The 16,442-nt window shown below is 30.9% G+C and overlaps 4 protein-coding genes across 5 annotated transcripts; 3 read left to right on the top strand and 1 right to left on the bottom strand.

Moving 5' to 3' along the window:
• The first annotated feature begins 730 nt into the window (after positions 1–730).
• On the top strand, positions 731–1,510 carry LOC123699083 (neuropeptide-like protein 31). The gene is made up of 2 exons (XM_045645951.1): positions 731–866; positions 1,133–1,510. The coding sequence occupies exons 1-2, from the start codon at positions 858–860 to the stop codon at positions 1,427–1,429; spliced, it is 306 nt and encodes a 101-aa protein (XP_045501907.1). The 5' UTR covers positions 731–857; the 3' UTR covers positions 1,430–1,510.
• Positions 1,511–5,074: 3,564 nt separating this feature from the next.
• LOC123699191 lies at positions 5,075–9,195 on the top strand. 2 transcript variants are annotated; one of them, XM_045646087.1, is made up of 3 exons: positions 5,075–5,177; positions 7,944–8,133; positions 8,738–9,195. In XM_045646087.1, the coding sequence occupies exons 2-3, from the start codon at positions 7,944–7,946 to the stop codon at positions 9,061–9,063; spliced, it is 516 nt and encodes a 171-aa protein (XP_045502043.1). In that variant the 5' UTR covers positions 5,075–5,177; the 3' UTR covers positions 9,064–9,195. The 2 variants fall into 2 exon arrangements, with proteins under 2 accessions (XP_045502043.1, XP_045502042.1); XM_045646086.1 differs by lacking the exon at positions 5,075–5,177 and adding an exon at positions 6,014–6,124.
• A 1,505-nt stretch (positions 9,196–10,700) lies between these two features.
• Positions 10,701–13,587, top strand: LOC123698845. The gene is made up of 4 exons (XM_045645625.1): positions 10,701–11,171; positions 11,953–11,988; positions 12,090–12,216; positions 13,256–13,587. Exons 1-4 carry the CDS (start codon positions 10,728–10,730, stop codon positions 13,384–13,386), a joined length of 738 nt encoding a protein of 245 aa, XP_045501581.1. The 5' UTR covers positions 10,701–10,727; the 3' UTR covers positions 13,387–13,587.
• A 1,010-nt stretch (positions 13,588–14,597) lies between these two features.
• On the bottom strand, positions 14,598–16,086 carry LOC123698844 (eukaryotic translation elongation factor 1 epsilon-1). Its single transcript, XM_045645624.1, has 4 exons — positions 15,911–16,086; positions 15,620–15,808; positions 15,354–15,449; positions 14,598–14,840 (listed from the first exon to the last, which is right to left on the bottom strand). The coding sequence occupies exons 1-4, from the start codon at positions 15,980–15,982 to the stop codon at positions 14,691–14,693; spliced, it is 507 nt and encodes a 168-aa protein (XP_045501580.1). The 5' UTR covers positions 15,983–16,086; the 3' UTR covers positions 14,598–14,690.
• Between the last annotated feature and the right edge of the window lie 356 nt (positions 16,087–16,442).

Below are 16,442 nucleotides of genomic sequence, written 5' to 3'. Positions count from 1 at the left end.
ATTTTGATCTTCATTCGTTTTAATTTTGTATGTTTTGTTGATTATAAGGGCAATCCCACAACAATCCATTTAAACCTGAAATACTCGCTAAATGTTTTAGAGATATTTTAGAAAGAGTACTGTTTTAGAGATAGTATTTTGAAGTGCTTCATAAAAAATTTTTAGGTACCTATCAATATAAAAGTAGGTTAGTCGGTAATAAAAGAACACGTATTTGAACGTCACGTCGTCGATTAAAAAATAAAGAGAATTTAAAATAATAATAACGTAACGGGCTTTTAAATCTAAAATAACATATACGTAAATACATATTCAAAACGAGACCTTACGGTCTTTTAACCGGATTTTTAAATATCAAAACGTGATGCCCAAATATATTATAGAGGCTATAATATGATACATTATGTTCATTAGATAGTATATTTTTTACTTATTTAATTTACAAGCGAAGTACTTACCTAGTAGGTACTAATTTGGTGAATTGAAATCAAACGTCAATTTGGATATAAGTAAGCACAAAACATAAGGGCAAATACCTGAAACCCAATAATTACGGAATATTTACTTAGGCGTGCATTTTGCATTTTGAATTTGCAAACTGCATGTCACTTTACTAGGAAATATATGACTGATATCATAAATAATAAATGACATTAATGAACATCAATCTTTTTAAAATTATAAGATGAGTAAAACTCACATATTACGCGTATATTATATACGTCATATATGTATACCAGTTGTGGGTTATTTACCTGGCAGATTAGTCACAAACTTATACAAGAGGAGGTGTGTTCGAAGTTGTATAAATAGGTCGGCAGATCGGACCTCAAACATATTCTCGGATACTCGCCAAGATGAAAACAGTGAGTAGCCACCCAATATTTTATATTATTTTACAACTAATCATTATTTTGCAAACAGTGTAAAATTGTAATATACGAAGTGTACGAAAATGTTGAATTAAACTTTTAATTATATATTTAATTTTATTTTTATTTTATCAGATAAATTTTGTGAACCGTGAGACTTAAGATAAAAATAATATGTCCAATTAAAAACCGAAACAAAAAAAACAGTATCTTACTATCCTCATTTTGAAATTATTTTGAATTAACTCTTTATTTTTCAGATTCTGTCTATCGCTCTGCTGGTGTGCGTTTGCCTGGCATACGCATCTGCGTTGCCAAGCCCATCCCAGGCTAAGGCTCAAGCCGCCGATGAGGTGTTAGAGCCCCAGGAGTCGCATTGGGGCGGCGGCGGCTGGAGGGGCGGTTACGGAGGATACGGAGGTTACGGAGGATATGGAGGTTACGGAGGCTACGGAGGCGGTTATGGACATGGAGGTGGCTGGGGACACGGAGGAGGCTACGGCGGCGGCTGGGGCGGCAGGGGCTTCGGCCACGGCGGCTACGGCTGGGGACGCTAAACACACACCAATGTACCTTCCTTAACTTTACGTATTACTTAGATCTGTGATGTGAATATACAATAAATATCGTTTAAAATATCCATTGTTTTATTGCACCGTTGCGTGTCTCTACATGAGATAAATTGTTAAATAACACAAAATATAACGTAATTGTTATTATGTTAATAATTTAATTTGCATTTTATTAATACATTTTAACGTACTTATCTTGGTACCTACTTATCTTACATCTTTCCTTATTATATTTTTTTACATTCCTGAATGTTGGTGGACCACTTATCTACCTATAAAAAAAAAACTAGTTTAAATGTTGTTTTTCCTTCTGTTTTAAAATGGATAAAGCTACTCAATTATTCAACATATTCAAATTACTTATAACATATAAATTCATCAAAATTCACATGCAAAATCTATTCGAATACTAAAAGCATCGTCTTATCTCCTATTAAAATTATTATAAAATGCAATTAAAATGATTAAAACATTAATAAAATCTGTGTTACCTACCACAGTTTTCACATCGATCAAAATTGACTGAAAATTTATAGTCGCAATATGTAATTTATAAGAAACTAGGTACAAAATTCACACATTTTCCAATTCTTTTGTCTTACTTTTCAAACTTATTTCTATTGGTTTTGGATATTTTTAACCGACTTCAAAAAAATACGAGGTTATCAATTCGGCCGGTATATTTACCACCTACTGCAGCTAGGATGCACAAAGTGACAACAAAATGTGCAATATTCATATTTTTTTACAGATATATTTTTACTTTTCATATTACACAAAGTGTACCTAGTAAATAATACCCATATGATTTTGTGTGATAAGGATGCATCCATGACATAGTTGCTATGAGTCAGCTTCCATTAACAGGTACCTTATAATACATATATGTAAACCTAGGTTTAAATAAAAATTCTACGACAAGTCTTTAACCTCAATTTATAAGCAAAACAACGGTTAATATATAGGCAGATAATTAAAATTTGTGATGTACATAAATACATATTATACCTAAATAGTATGTTTTAAAAATTGTGTACTTGCCTATTTAACGTTAAGGTTGCCTGGCAGAGATATCAGACAGCAATCAAGCTGCCCTTTGTTTAATTTTAATCATATATTAATTTTGTACGATAAAAAAATCTTGAATGTAATTACCGATTTCTTTAATGAATTAATAATTCTATCAATAGCCATTAAAATAACTATGGTTAAAAATTATTATATTGACCGAAGTTCATATCAAAAACAACTCTAGTACATTATTGTGTATTGGATAATTATAATATAAATACCCACAATCCACATTCCATTTCTTCGTATGAAAAATCAGCGTTGCTAAATTTAAACATCATAACTTTGGCAAATATTACAAACAAACGTTAAATAGTTAGATCCTTTATGGTATTTACATTTTCGGTTTAAATAATAAAACCAGTTCATTTTAATCTTGATACTATATTTCCTGTATTCATATTCACCCACGCCTTTAATAATATACTTAAATATAATAGAACTCGTTCATTTCACACAAGGATATAATATACACATAATAATAAAACTTTATATATTATCGTTTCTCATTGCGAAAAATTGTATGTTTATTGTACATACATTCTTCGATAGCTGTACTTATATTATAAAATTAATTCGTCATGATTCTCTCGTTGCGCCTTGCACTGCTAACCTTATATGTAACTGGCTGCCCCGCGATTTCCCCGCATTGCTCCGCTTTTGTTGATCTTAGCGTGATGATATAATATAGCCTAGCCTTCCTCGATAAATGGGCTACCTAACACCGAAAAAGTTTTTCAAATCGGACCAGTAGTTGCTGAGATTAGCGCGTTCAAACACACAAACAAACTCTTCAGCTTTATAATATACCATAGTACCTATAAAGAAAAACAATTCCTCTATTGAGTATCCGAAGCAAAAGCCTTTTCATGTCAATTTTGATTTAAAACTTGATTGAATTTCAATTTAACTGAATATTATATTGTAGATATCTATGAAGCTTTACTTATATACAACCGGATTTTTAAGTAAGTATTTAAAATATACAGCTTATAATATCACAGATGATTAGTCACAATTATTATTGTTCATAATTCATATTATTTATGATATATTTTTTAATCAAAGGCTTAATAATATATAACAGTACTGACGTACATTATTTTATGGTTTCCTTTAAAGGAATATAAATATTTATCTGTTATTTCAAAAAGTTAAGCGACCACTACAAGTAAAGCGATATGGCCATTTGGATACTAAAATATTAAAGACAAAAGCTTATCTATAAGTACATTCTGATATGTCTTTTTAATAAAAACCCATAGAAAATTACATAGAAGTTTTATAATACCTAAACTATAAAAATGTATGTAATCAATCAATCGTGATGATACTTTTCAAAAACTTCAAAGCATGTTTTTAAGCATTCGTTGTCAATAATAATGATACTTACCCACACCTTAACCAATTCGAGACGTTTTCTGTGCACAAATGATGTATCACAAAAGTTTCTCCCAAATAAACGATGCCTTAAAATTATTATTGATAGTTGAGTGTGAGGATAATTTCACAAATAAAATAATTTTTCGTCATTTCATCGCATCCTCGCAGCTAGGTAGTAGGTGTCATGGCCTTACCATGGACGGATACTTAACTGTGTGAATAATGACTCATTGTAAAATCAAAAATACCATTTAAAACAACGCAAATTTAGCTGTGTCAACAACATAATGTCAACACAAAAGCAATCAGAACAGGTCTCGGAATTACACTTAAACTAGTTTATATTTGAGATTTCTTTGAGGAAACATCCGATGAACCCACTTAACCTTGGTATATCCCAACATTTCTACGTGTTCTGCAAGTGATCTTTAGGATAGGAGGATACATTTAAAACGACCTTGTTTTATTTATCTTTTTTGTGGTATAAGATACATAGCTGCCCCTGACAAGGACGTGTTTATAATTACATACAATTTTTCACATTTGACATTATTAATTACATAAAATGAACCTCGCGCTTTAATTTAGGATCTTCAATTTACATGCAGTAAATAATAATAAAAATACTTTTATTTCTCTACTGTTTTATTTTATTCTCTACTACAGACACTTTTCTATTATCTCATATTGCAACGATATTATAGATATTTCATAATTTCGTGTATATAGGTACTATTATGCCCCAAAAAAGCTACAGAGGCAAAATATGAAATTCACTCGAATTTCGTAACTGAATATCTGAATAATACAATCAATTAAAGAAAAACAAAAATAAAAGTACAGTAGTTACTTAGTTACCTCTGTTGAGTATCCGAAGCAAAAGCCTTTTCATGTGATTTTGATTCAAAACTTGTTGAATTTCATTTAAATTTAATATTGTAGATATCTATGAAGCTTTACTTAAATACAACCGATTTTTTACGTTTATGTATTTTATTTTGTTTATTTATTTCATTTGATATTATGTGTAAGTATATTATGAAAAACCTGCATCTAGCGACGCAGTCGTTAAATTGCATATACCTGCTTAAACTTACCTACCTACTACTACCTACCTAAGAAATACTCCGCTGTACACAATGTTCAATTAGAAAATGTTTAACACACGCAGAAACAAAACGTTTTCCCATTATTCTACTTGTACGTTACACACATTACACAATTTAAACGTAAGTGATGAAATGTTAGATGACTTGGCTTGTTTTTTGCGACTACTAAAGTAAGTACTTTTCGGTATATAGATAACTAGATATACGTAATGAAATTCTAAGAAACTTAAATAAATCAAATTCTAAGTATCTTCAATATTATAAGCTTTTGGACAGATGTATGGAAATTATTGTATTTTATGAAATTTTCAACGCTTCCAAACAGGTTCAACAGGTTCAATGCCATAGCAATATTGTAAAGAAAAAAATAACTAGAAAATATTATTATGTACTTGTATTTATTGTAATTTCATTTTATAAAAATTCATCGTAGGCTCTACAATTTCTCTACCAACGATTTTTACAGTTATTTGACGCAAAGACAAATTAATAATAATTTTATAAGGGTAACAAGACAGCTTAGTAATTAGCTTTTATTTTTTTTAATACATTTTACGCAGTATGAAAATAGTATGAATTTTTACTGTTTTCTTATAACTGTGCATTTACATCAAACAGCGAATGCTCATTCTAACCCAAGTATGCCGAATCCTTTTAGTGTAAACAGGAGAAGTTCTTAGTGTGTTCGAAAATATTCTATGCAATGTTCTAATACTGAACAACATAAATACGAGTTTTCGTTTACTCTAAAATATCGCGAAAGAATGCTCTTGCTCTAGCAATGCTCTAGCTCTATGTTCGTTTGATCTAAATACACCGTAATAGCTTCGATAGCTGATATTAATCGAATAATAAAAATACTTTATACTAATGAAAGTATATCTGTCTAGTGTGTTAATCTAATAGAAATTACAGACGTAGCTTTAAAACGTTTCAAGCTTTAAAAAAGGGAAACTTTCACCGCCGTCCTTGAACCTAAACTCATAAAATTTCTAATCCAGAGAAAGGTCTGTGCCGTGTCCCATTTCGAAACTCAGTTGAATTTTTACTTCCTCACAGAAAAGTGCATTTTTTCGTTTCCTGCTAAGTTTGTTAATATCGTCTTATAAAAATGTTTGTAAGTTAACTTTTATTTCTACAGTAATTTTTTTATGGTTTACAATAATTATTTAAATTGAGTACCTTTTTAATTCATACGTAGTTAAGAATATATTTAATAATTATTTTGTCTTCAAATATAAAATAATAATTGTTAATGTTTATATTACGCATTTTTTAATACTAATTACTTTTTTTATATAAATTGTTAATTGGTTTTTATCACTCAAATTAAATACAAAATCCTTCATGAGAAAAACACAATCCTATCTCACTATCTGACAAACAATTAGACTATTAATAATATTGTATTAACTTTTAATTTGTGTTTATGCATCATAAGTCCTTTGAATAAAATTATAATTATAAAGAACGATTGATGAGTGTTATGTATATAATATAGTCGATAACTGCAAATAACATGCAATTATTACATTAATTATGTTTTAAGGATACGGTTGTGATGATAATATTATAACTTGTTAACTCATCGCAAACTTGAACCTAGATTTCCTACTTGTATTTTTAGAATTGCGTTGTTATTTATCCCTGAGTTGATAGGCATTTTAACATGTCTTTGCCAGTAGGTAAATATAAAACGTTTTTTTTAATCTCTACTAGGTAAAGTACCTAACAACAAACACATACAATATCTAGTGATTTATTTTTAGGTACACTTTTAAAATTAATATAAGATAGGAACTAGTGAAATAAATAACATAAAGTATGTAGTTATAATATTGAGAATATTTACAATTTGCATCTAGGTAGTTAATAATGAACTTTCTCAGTCAACAGACGTTGTGATTTGCTGTTAGAATAAGCGCCGATTTACCAACTGGTTGAGTTTTGCTAACAGCATTTTTTATCTTGAAGATATAATAATATTTGCGATTAGACTCAATAGCCCGGTCAATTTAAACATTCGGTGCTACATAAAGTCCCAACAGGCTGAATTTCTGTGAAGTTGTTGAAAACAACTTTTATAACTTTTTGAATCGTTATATCTCAGAAACGGTGGCTCGTAAGAAAAAAAGTATTGATACATTTTTATAGACAATTTTATGATCTACAATCTTTGCCTGAAGTACTTTATGATAAAACTTACTGTTTTGCTGAAAATCGCGAAAAACTCATTTTTTTGACCTTTGACCGTGAATAAAATTTTTAGCTTACAGTGGAATGATGGGGAACTTTTAGACATTGTTAATAATTATGTTTTCAACAACTTCACAGAAATTCAGCCTGTTGGGACTTTATGTAGTAGTACCCTCATTTTTTTGTTTAAATTGACCGGGCTACAACGTCTTTTTCACTTAATTATCTCTTGTAGTGGCGATACACATTGTAGTTTGTAAAATGGCATTAATTTATACACTTAGCACTAGATAGTTACATTATGTAAATCCGCCAGTTCATAGTAGAATTGTACTCCACGGATGAAAACATATTGTTAGGTAAGGAAGAATTCTAATCAATACCCGTGGCCCCATCATTAAAGCGGCTCGACGGAACACAGTAGGGTTATGTTGAAAATTCAAAACACAAAAACAATGAAATAGAAAATTGAAATTTGCGTAGGTAGGATACGACATATACTTATGTGATTTTTTTCCATAATTTTGATACGTATATTTATTTTTGGACTACTATTCACTTCGTCATAATAAAATACACATTAGATTCATGCGAGTTCATTGATTTATCTAAAAAAATATAGCATCGGTGACGCAAAAAGAAAACCTTATTAACCGTACAATTACAGATTTTTGTAAGGTAATGACAGCCACACAATTGAGTAAAAGGTACATTTATTACTATATTATCATTTATTTCAGATGTTCATGTGGTGGTTCTGCAGCAGCTTAAGACCAGCAGAGAGCACAGTGCTTGATCCAGCTCTATACCTCGCTCCAAGCCCTCCTCTCACACCTATTACGGGCGATATACCGGGAATATTATGGTCGCAAATACCGAAGCAAGATCCCAAACGAAACCCTATTGGAAACCCTGACGCTATTAACGAATGTAAGTTTCATATTCGATGCCTTGATGAAGTAACTCTACAATGTTATGTTATATACGCATCCATTACAGTACTAGTAGGTACTGTAATTGATACGTATCCGTATCGAAATGTCAATCAGTAACACAAGTATGAAATCACGTAAAATACACCTGTCACCTTTTTTTATTGTTCGTCATTTTATTAATTAAATAGGCATACATATTTGAAGATTGTTTACAAATCAACATACTTAGGATGCTAACAAAACTTTGTTACAAGTACCTAATTATATACCTAATATTATCATACCTTAATTAGGTACCTTCAAAGTTTTGAGTTGCACTAGTATTGGACAGCGGTCTATAGAAAACTCACTTCAATCACACCTCAACTACTTGTTGTAAGTCACTAGGTACATGTATAATACGAAGTCGCTTTCTCTGTCCCTATGTCCCTTTGTATGCTTAAATCTTTAAAACTACGCATACGCATGTTTAATAGATAGAGTTATTCAATAGGAAGGTTTTTAGTATATACATAATTTATTATATTTTAGACAAAACGGGCGAAGCCGCGGGCGGTAAGCTAGTTTATAATATACTAATCAATTTTGCATTTTTCCAGTGGATACATCGACTACGTTAGAAAAAGAGTCTATGGAAAGTGCAGAGACATTTTGGCCACGATTTGGAGCAAATTATGGTCTACAAAGTATTCCCGTACAATTTCACCTAACTGGTACTTATGGAGGTTTGGGAGGCACAGGCGTGATTGGCAGTAGCTACGCTAGTATACCTAGTACTAGAAATGTCTTCGGAAAACCATATTATGCTGGCAGCGACTACGGATCGTATGGAGGCAACAGTGTGAGAGTATTTGGTACCAATAACAGTCCTGTTTGGAGCGGCTGGGGTAACGGCAAGTGGGGTCACTATGGAAAGGGGAAATGAAAACAACCTAACTGTAATTCTTATACCTTTTCGTAATATGCGCTGAAGATAATTTTAATTAGTTTAATCATTTATGGCACATAGTTATAATACAAATAGATTTTGCGATGAGAACTTTATTAAAATATCTAACTAAAACTGATTTTTATTTTCAACACCAGATCCGTAAATGTATATAATACTAGATTTCCGCCCGCGGCTTCGCCCGCGTTTTCAAAAGAAAACCCGCACAGTCCCCGTTCCCGTGGGATTTCCGGGATAAAACATATCCTACGTTTTAATCCAAGTTACCCTCTATATGTGTGCTAAATTTCATTGTAATCTGTTCAGTAGAATTTGCGTGAAAGAGTAACAAACACACACACACATCCTCACAAACTTTCGCATTTATAATTATATTAGTAGAATGTTACCTTCCTTGCATAAAATATAATATAAAATTGGCACAATTATAATTATTTGTAAGAACTGACGCCTCAAATGTGAAATTAATGTTGTAAGAAATAAGAATTAGGTATAAGAGTCATCTTGGATGGTAGTAAAAAATTGATACAATAAAATCAGAATAACCGCGATGTTAATAGTTTTTTGAACTCTTGTGGTTTGTGAAGTAATAAGTAATCGAACATTAACTTATCTATACGTGTGGGAAATCCAGCATATTGCATCTCTATTACAGATAATATAGGAACTCATATTAATATAAATGTAATAGAGAAATATATAAAAAATATATATATAGGTACACTAATGTTTCTGTATTTTTTTTACAACCTTCGAAAAATCAATAAAATAAGAGCTAACTAGCATTAAATTTTACTTTAAATTAAACATAATAAATCTAAACGTCTACGATTATTAATATTCGCCTACACACATCATGTCATAAATATTAGCATAAATACAAACACTTATTAAGATAATGTTATAATAGTCATCATTCATTCTTCTCATAATACTAAAGACAGATTGATCGATCAATTTAATAAATCACATATAAGTATAATGATCCACTTATTATTGTATTAACGTTCAGTTTTTCAAATATTTATTATATACAGGGTTACTTGTAAAACACCAGCAACCTCGCAGGACTAGATAGCTAACATCATAAGTAACAACATTTGTTCTACGACTTTTGATAATTTGTTAGATTTTATTTTCATACAAAAATAAATATCCATTATTTTTCCGTTTGAATATTATAAACTCTACGCGCATCCCAAAAATTACGTAAACAAGAAGCGAACGAGAGGGGGAAGAAGCGTGCGCGGGCGTCGCGTCGTCCTTTCGATAATGAATAGAACATAGACTTACAAATGTTAGGAGAGTACAGTATTAGCTTAAAAAATCATTTAAAAATAATTTATTGCGTTATGCCAATAGTTGTAGAACAAATGTTGTTACTTATGATGTTAGCTATCTTGTCCTGCGAGGTTGCTGGTGTTTTACAAGTAACCCTGTATATTCCTTTAAGCATTGAATAACCTATAATAAAGCTTATACGAGACACAAGTTTCTGTCAGGATATCTATTGTAGTCAAAATGCAACAAAACCTCTTGTACTATCATTATTCACGCCAATCATTTGTCACATATAATTGAGTTATTTCCGCTCTACAGCTCTTATAATCCCACAATTTTGACCCACTACATCAGTTACTATGTACAGATTGATTATTCTAGTTCCATTACTAACAGCGCTTGTATCATGTACTGGGGAGGGCAACATCCACCTCATGGAAGAGGATATAGAGGAAGCTATACGTTCTTGCTCCATCAATACAGAGAGATTTAAAAATAATAAATACGGTAAGAGGAGTCGTCGAAGCAACAACGAGTCGTACCCTCGAATCGATAGTAACATGAAACAAGAATCAAATATTTACGACCACGAACGTCGTAATACAACTGAACGAAATCAGATACATGTTTTAAATGGAACGGATTATGATTATTTGGGATACGGAGCTGGGGATAAAGGTGAAAAGCTTATCAAGACTATCCCACGTCCAGCACTCGGCAAGAACTATAACAGCAGCAACGATATTCGTTCGTACAGAAATAAACGTAGCGAATCTTTTCTAGGTACAGATGACTCTGATCAGGTACATATTTACCAATTTAAATATAATGCGAAAATTCCTTTCCTACTATAAACTAAGCTCTTCATGACTAAGCGCACAGAATTTTCAAACAAAAAGTTGCAGGTACATAACCTGTACTGTATTAATTATTATATTATTGACAATTCAATAAGTATCTCTATACCTACTGTTAATAATAATTACTATTTATTGGTACATAAATAAATAAGTAAACAGCATCAGGGTTTAGAGGTAAACGTATGATCGCAGAACTGATTGGACCATGGTTCAAATCCAGGTGACTAAAAAATTTCGAACACAGAAAGGATTTGCCCGGTGATCACACCTACTTGCCAAAATCGATCAGTTAACTAAATTAAAAGTGCATCTGCCCCTTACCTATATAGGTACTTATAAATATACGTACCTAACAAAATTTTAATTTTAATAATAACAATCCAGGCTTTAACAAAGAGCAAATACTGTGATATGAGTGCGTCGTTATTCAATTAGTTTTCGAATAAAAAGCATCATAAAAATAAGTAGGTACCTATGTTTTGATGTTGACCATGATTCATTTGTCAAATGATAAGTGATGAGAGTCAAGAATCCACTCGTAGTAGGTACGCAATTACTTTACCTGTAGGTATGAGAAACCGCAAATGCTATTTATGGTTTGTCAACAATTTATATTCATTTAAGGAAATAATATTATGTTAGCTACTTTATATTACCTGATACTATATTGACACTTAATTGTTATTTTCGATTTCATTACAAAGTAAATATTTTTATCTTCTAGTGCCTGAGTCAATGCGTGTTCGCCAACTTACAAACTGTAAGTATAAATTGGAAATATTGTCTATTCAAAATAACTTACCAACTTATTATATATACCTATATTTAATCAAAGGGGAAAAAATATAAAAATATTGACAGGTCGACTCCAAAGGTATACCCAGAGAAGCGGAATTGTGGAACAAAATACAGACTTCAGTAAATTCACAACAATCGCGCACCCTGCTGAGAGATCAACTACGCTCTTGTTTTCAAGAGTTGCAAACTGGTATGTACCATTTGTACTAGATTTAAATTATTTTCATCAATTTAAAAATTCACCTTTATAATGTAACTAGCGGTCCGCCCCGGCTTCGCCCGTGGTACATATTTCGCAATAAAAGGTAGCCTATTTCCTTTCTCGGATATCAAAATATCTCCATACCAAATTTCAAGCAAATTGGTTCAGTAGTTTAGGCGTGATTGAGTAACAGACAGACAGACAGAGTTACTTTCGCATTTATAATATTAGTATGGATTTATACCACTACAAACTTTACAAGTCTTGAAATGCTAATATTTAATTATTAATAATTTATCTCCTAAAGTTCTGATTGTTTCAAGATGAAGGTTACGGATTACGGATAAAGTATTCAGAATAAATGTACATGTTTTTCTTCATAAATAGATATTACTTGCTCTAAAAAACGCACCCCGATATTACTTTGGTATCAGGCAACGAACAAAGGAACAAACAGTAACTAGGTCTTCGTTTTGACCTAGTTTTTTTATTCAATTGCATTGTTGCAATTAACTAATAATACCTACCTGAAATCCTATACAACTTCACAATACTATGTACATACCTATTTAGATACATTTCCTATGACAAAAGTATCGCTGTTACTTCTAAGTGCTGTTGTTTGATGTACTTACCTGTAACTTTTGTTTCTATGTCACAGATTACTAAATAGTTTACCTTTCGTTGTTAGTTGTAACTTGTAAGTTGTAACATAGTAGATTTCGTCATAATAGTCTTATAGGTGTGCAAGCTTTATAAACTATAAAGTACAATTGTTAACTGACAATGTTATTTACCGATACAAATGTAGGTAGTGGGAACAAAAGGTTTTACTCCAAAGGTAATAAATTTTAAATTATCATACTTAGAACTAGAATTAACAATCTTCCTAAGGTCATGTTATAGCTAGTACCTATGTCGACTGGCAAGTGGCAGGCAGTCATTTAGGTAATACTTTTAAACACAAAAATGAACTAGGCTAAAAGTGCATTATGATAATAATTGTTATTTTTTTATTTTTTTACAGAATCTGAAGAAAATGGATGTTCTTACTCTAACAAATTAGACCGATGTTTGATGCTACGTCTTACAGATCGTCAATCATTCATTGCATCCAAAAACAACCAATCAATATATCAAAAATCATCAAAAACATAAAGCAATATCTATGTGAGGAGTTTTTGCTAGCCTTTCTTTAAAAAGCTAATGAAAATGTAAATGTATCAACGTAGTAATAATATTAGCTAGTAATTAATGTTGGGGGGGCAAAATAAATTATTATTATCCGACATACATAGTACCTATTGTTAGTGTTTTCATTGATCATAATAAATACTTCAGAGTACCTATTGTGAAAAACCCATCCTGTTAATCAATTGCTCATAAAATGTTTTTTTTTTCAAGTTGGAACTTGGAATATGTGTAGATGTGATGAACAGTGAACATTCTGTAGAAAAGAAGTAACGTGGCATGCGGCAAATTTGCTATTATAAAAACATTAGGAGATCATTTTCAGTGTGCCGAATTTGGCTTTTTTGTAGCTTAACATACAACTTCTAAAAATCAGACATATTTTAAACATATAAATCTGTTTATTTCATTTTAATGGTATTATTATAATATTCGGCTATAGAATCACTGCCGAGGTTTTTAGCAATCAATGAATTTCAACATAAATTTTTCAAAAAGTTATGAGGTAATAGAGTATCGTATGTAATTTTAGGGAATTTTGACAGGTAAAATTGTATATTTTATTAGATAAATAATTTCATTTAATAAAAAAGAAGTCTACAAAAGTTGACAGCAATAAAAATTATGCTGCTTTCTCTTACCACATCCTTCCATATGCATATGTGACTTTGTGATGTATATTTCTTACTTGAGATAGCTAGCTATTAGTTATTATTCTGTACTTGAGGCAACTACAGTTGATATTTAGACTTAAAGGTATAGTATAATAGGATATCCTGGATAAGAAAAGGGCTGAGGATGGTACACTATAGGTCCGTCTAAACTTGCATTTTTCAATTCATGTGGTAACAACTGTTTTGGTAATGGTATTTTATGCCAAGGTGGCCTTGAATTTACTGCCTGAAATAAAATTAACAAAAAAAAATGATGGGATTAAATATTCATTCTTCTTATATGTGGGACTGGCTTTATTTTTATTTCTCAGGCTGAAAATTGTTAAAAACAGTATCTACAAAGAAAACAATTGTTATCCCTCATAAAAATCAGTCAATTTGTACAACCTAACAGAATATTTACACTACAAATTATATATATCAATGTTAAAAAGGACTCAGTTATAATATTAAATAATAAAACTTACATAAAACAAATCTAGTACAAAGAATAAAACAACAGCATTAAAAAATTTCGTCACGAGATCCATTTGGTAAAACTTTATTGCAGCAATAAATTGTATGCACTACAATCATAATAAGCAATAAAACATAGTATTAATGCACGGCAGGTGCAAGTATTGATAGCGTCAAAGTGTTAAGTGGTAAAGGGGCTCGGCTTGCACACACTCTTGGTTGTGCTTGTATATTCTTACACCACCTACATAAGTGTAGAAGTGATTCTTGTTCTTGTACAGTCAACCGCTCCTGTAAAAATGTTTAGAAAAATAAAAAAATTGTGTTTTTAATTTTTCAACATTTGAGCCTTAAAAACATTGCATGGAAATTAAGATTTAATTAAAATAAAGAAAGAAAGATTTAAATAGTCTTATGGGTAAAATTATATAAAAAATAAGAAAAATGAATTTACATTGTACATTTAAAAGTTTGCATGTATTACAAGGCTACAGTTTGTTACAATATTCAAACATCTACTTTACAATGGACTTATTAACTAAGTGCTGTGGTTATAAATACTTTAAAAAAAATGTTGTGTGGTTTTATGAAACCACGGTAAAAGTGAAACTTTTTTCACACTATAGACATTTAACAAAAAATTATCGTATTTGTACGATAATTATCGTACGTATCGTGCGTCACGCGACATGCGCTACACAGGCCAAAAAGTTTGAGACGATGTAATAAAAGTTTCACTTTAAAAGGACTTAATGTCATATGGAATTTAAAGAGGGTTTTTTGTTTATAATCCTCTATACTTACAACTAGCGAGTAAACCACATAAAATGCAGCTATATCAATCACCGTCAAAAGATTTCCAGTGAGGTAGCTCTTCTTCTGTAATGCTCTATTCATACCCTAAAATTTAAAACCTTTCGCTATGAAAATGGTTTCAACTCTTTAATATTTTATCTTTACAATAATTATAATATGAGCACTACAACAATAGTTTTAAGTCTTACGGTACAATAATTTAAACAATCATTTCTAGTTTAATACTACATGGGTACAACTAATACATAACTCACTTGAAGAAAATTTTTCGCAAATGCCGGATTCAAATTTGCTTGGTTTGCATACATTGCTATGTGCTCTAGCCACTGATAACTTAGTAGCATTTGTTCCTGGCTCATTTTTATGCCACTTTTTGATATCAATCGTAATATTATACTAACGAATCCCTCCACATTCTCCTTGTCAATAACTGTTGTTAAAACCTAAAGGGTATGTACATAATAAATATTTATTTTTATTATTTGAAGTATAAGAGTAACATAGCAAAGCAGAGCCATTGATTTATCAGTTATCACATATATTACCTTGTCTGTATTATAACACAGTGAACCCGCAGAAGTATTCAAATATTTACTAACAAGCTTTATAGCTTCCATAGTAAAAAAATAATTTTAAAAGGATATTTTTATTGGATTCCTTGTTTATTTTTCTAGGTTATAAATTATGACAGTTGACACTAGCGATTGGGGCACAATCTTGGGCACAAGGGCACAATTCTTACTCCACAGAGTAAGTAAAATGTTATGTCACAGTCACACTCACACGCACAGCTTGTGGTTGCAGTCAAAATAAATAATTATTTAAGCATGATTTGTGTTTACTGTGTTAACTACACCATTCACGCTCTTTAAATATGAATATTTAATTTAAGATTAACCCTGTGGATTAACCTAAAAATTTTAGACTACATCGATTACTAGGAAAAGAAACGTGTAAAAAATATAAATGTCATATAAATACAGGAAGAACGAGAAAATGACGATATATTGTTATCCATTTATATACCTTTATGTCACCTACATTTTTTGTATCGTGATGCTGAATAGTCGTAGTACG

Source organism: Colias croceus, chromosome 17, assembly GCF_905220415.1.
Source record: "Colias croceus chromosome 17, ilColCroc2.1".
Taxonomy (NCBI): Eukaryota; Metazoa; Arthropoda; class Insecta; order Lepidoptera; family Pieridae; genus Colias; species Colias croceus.
This window is presented reverse-complemented; position numbering and strand designations above follow the sequence as displayed.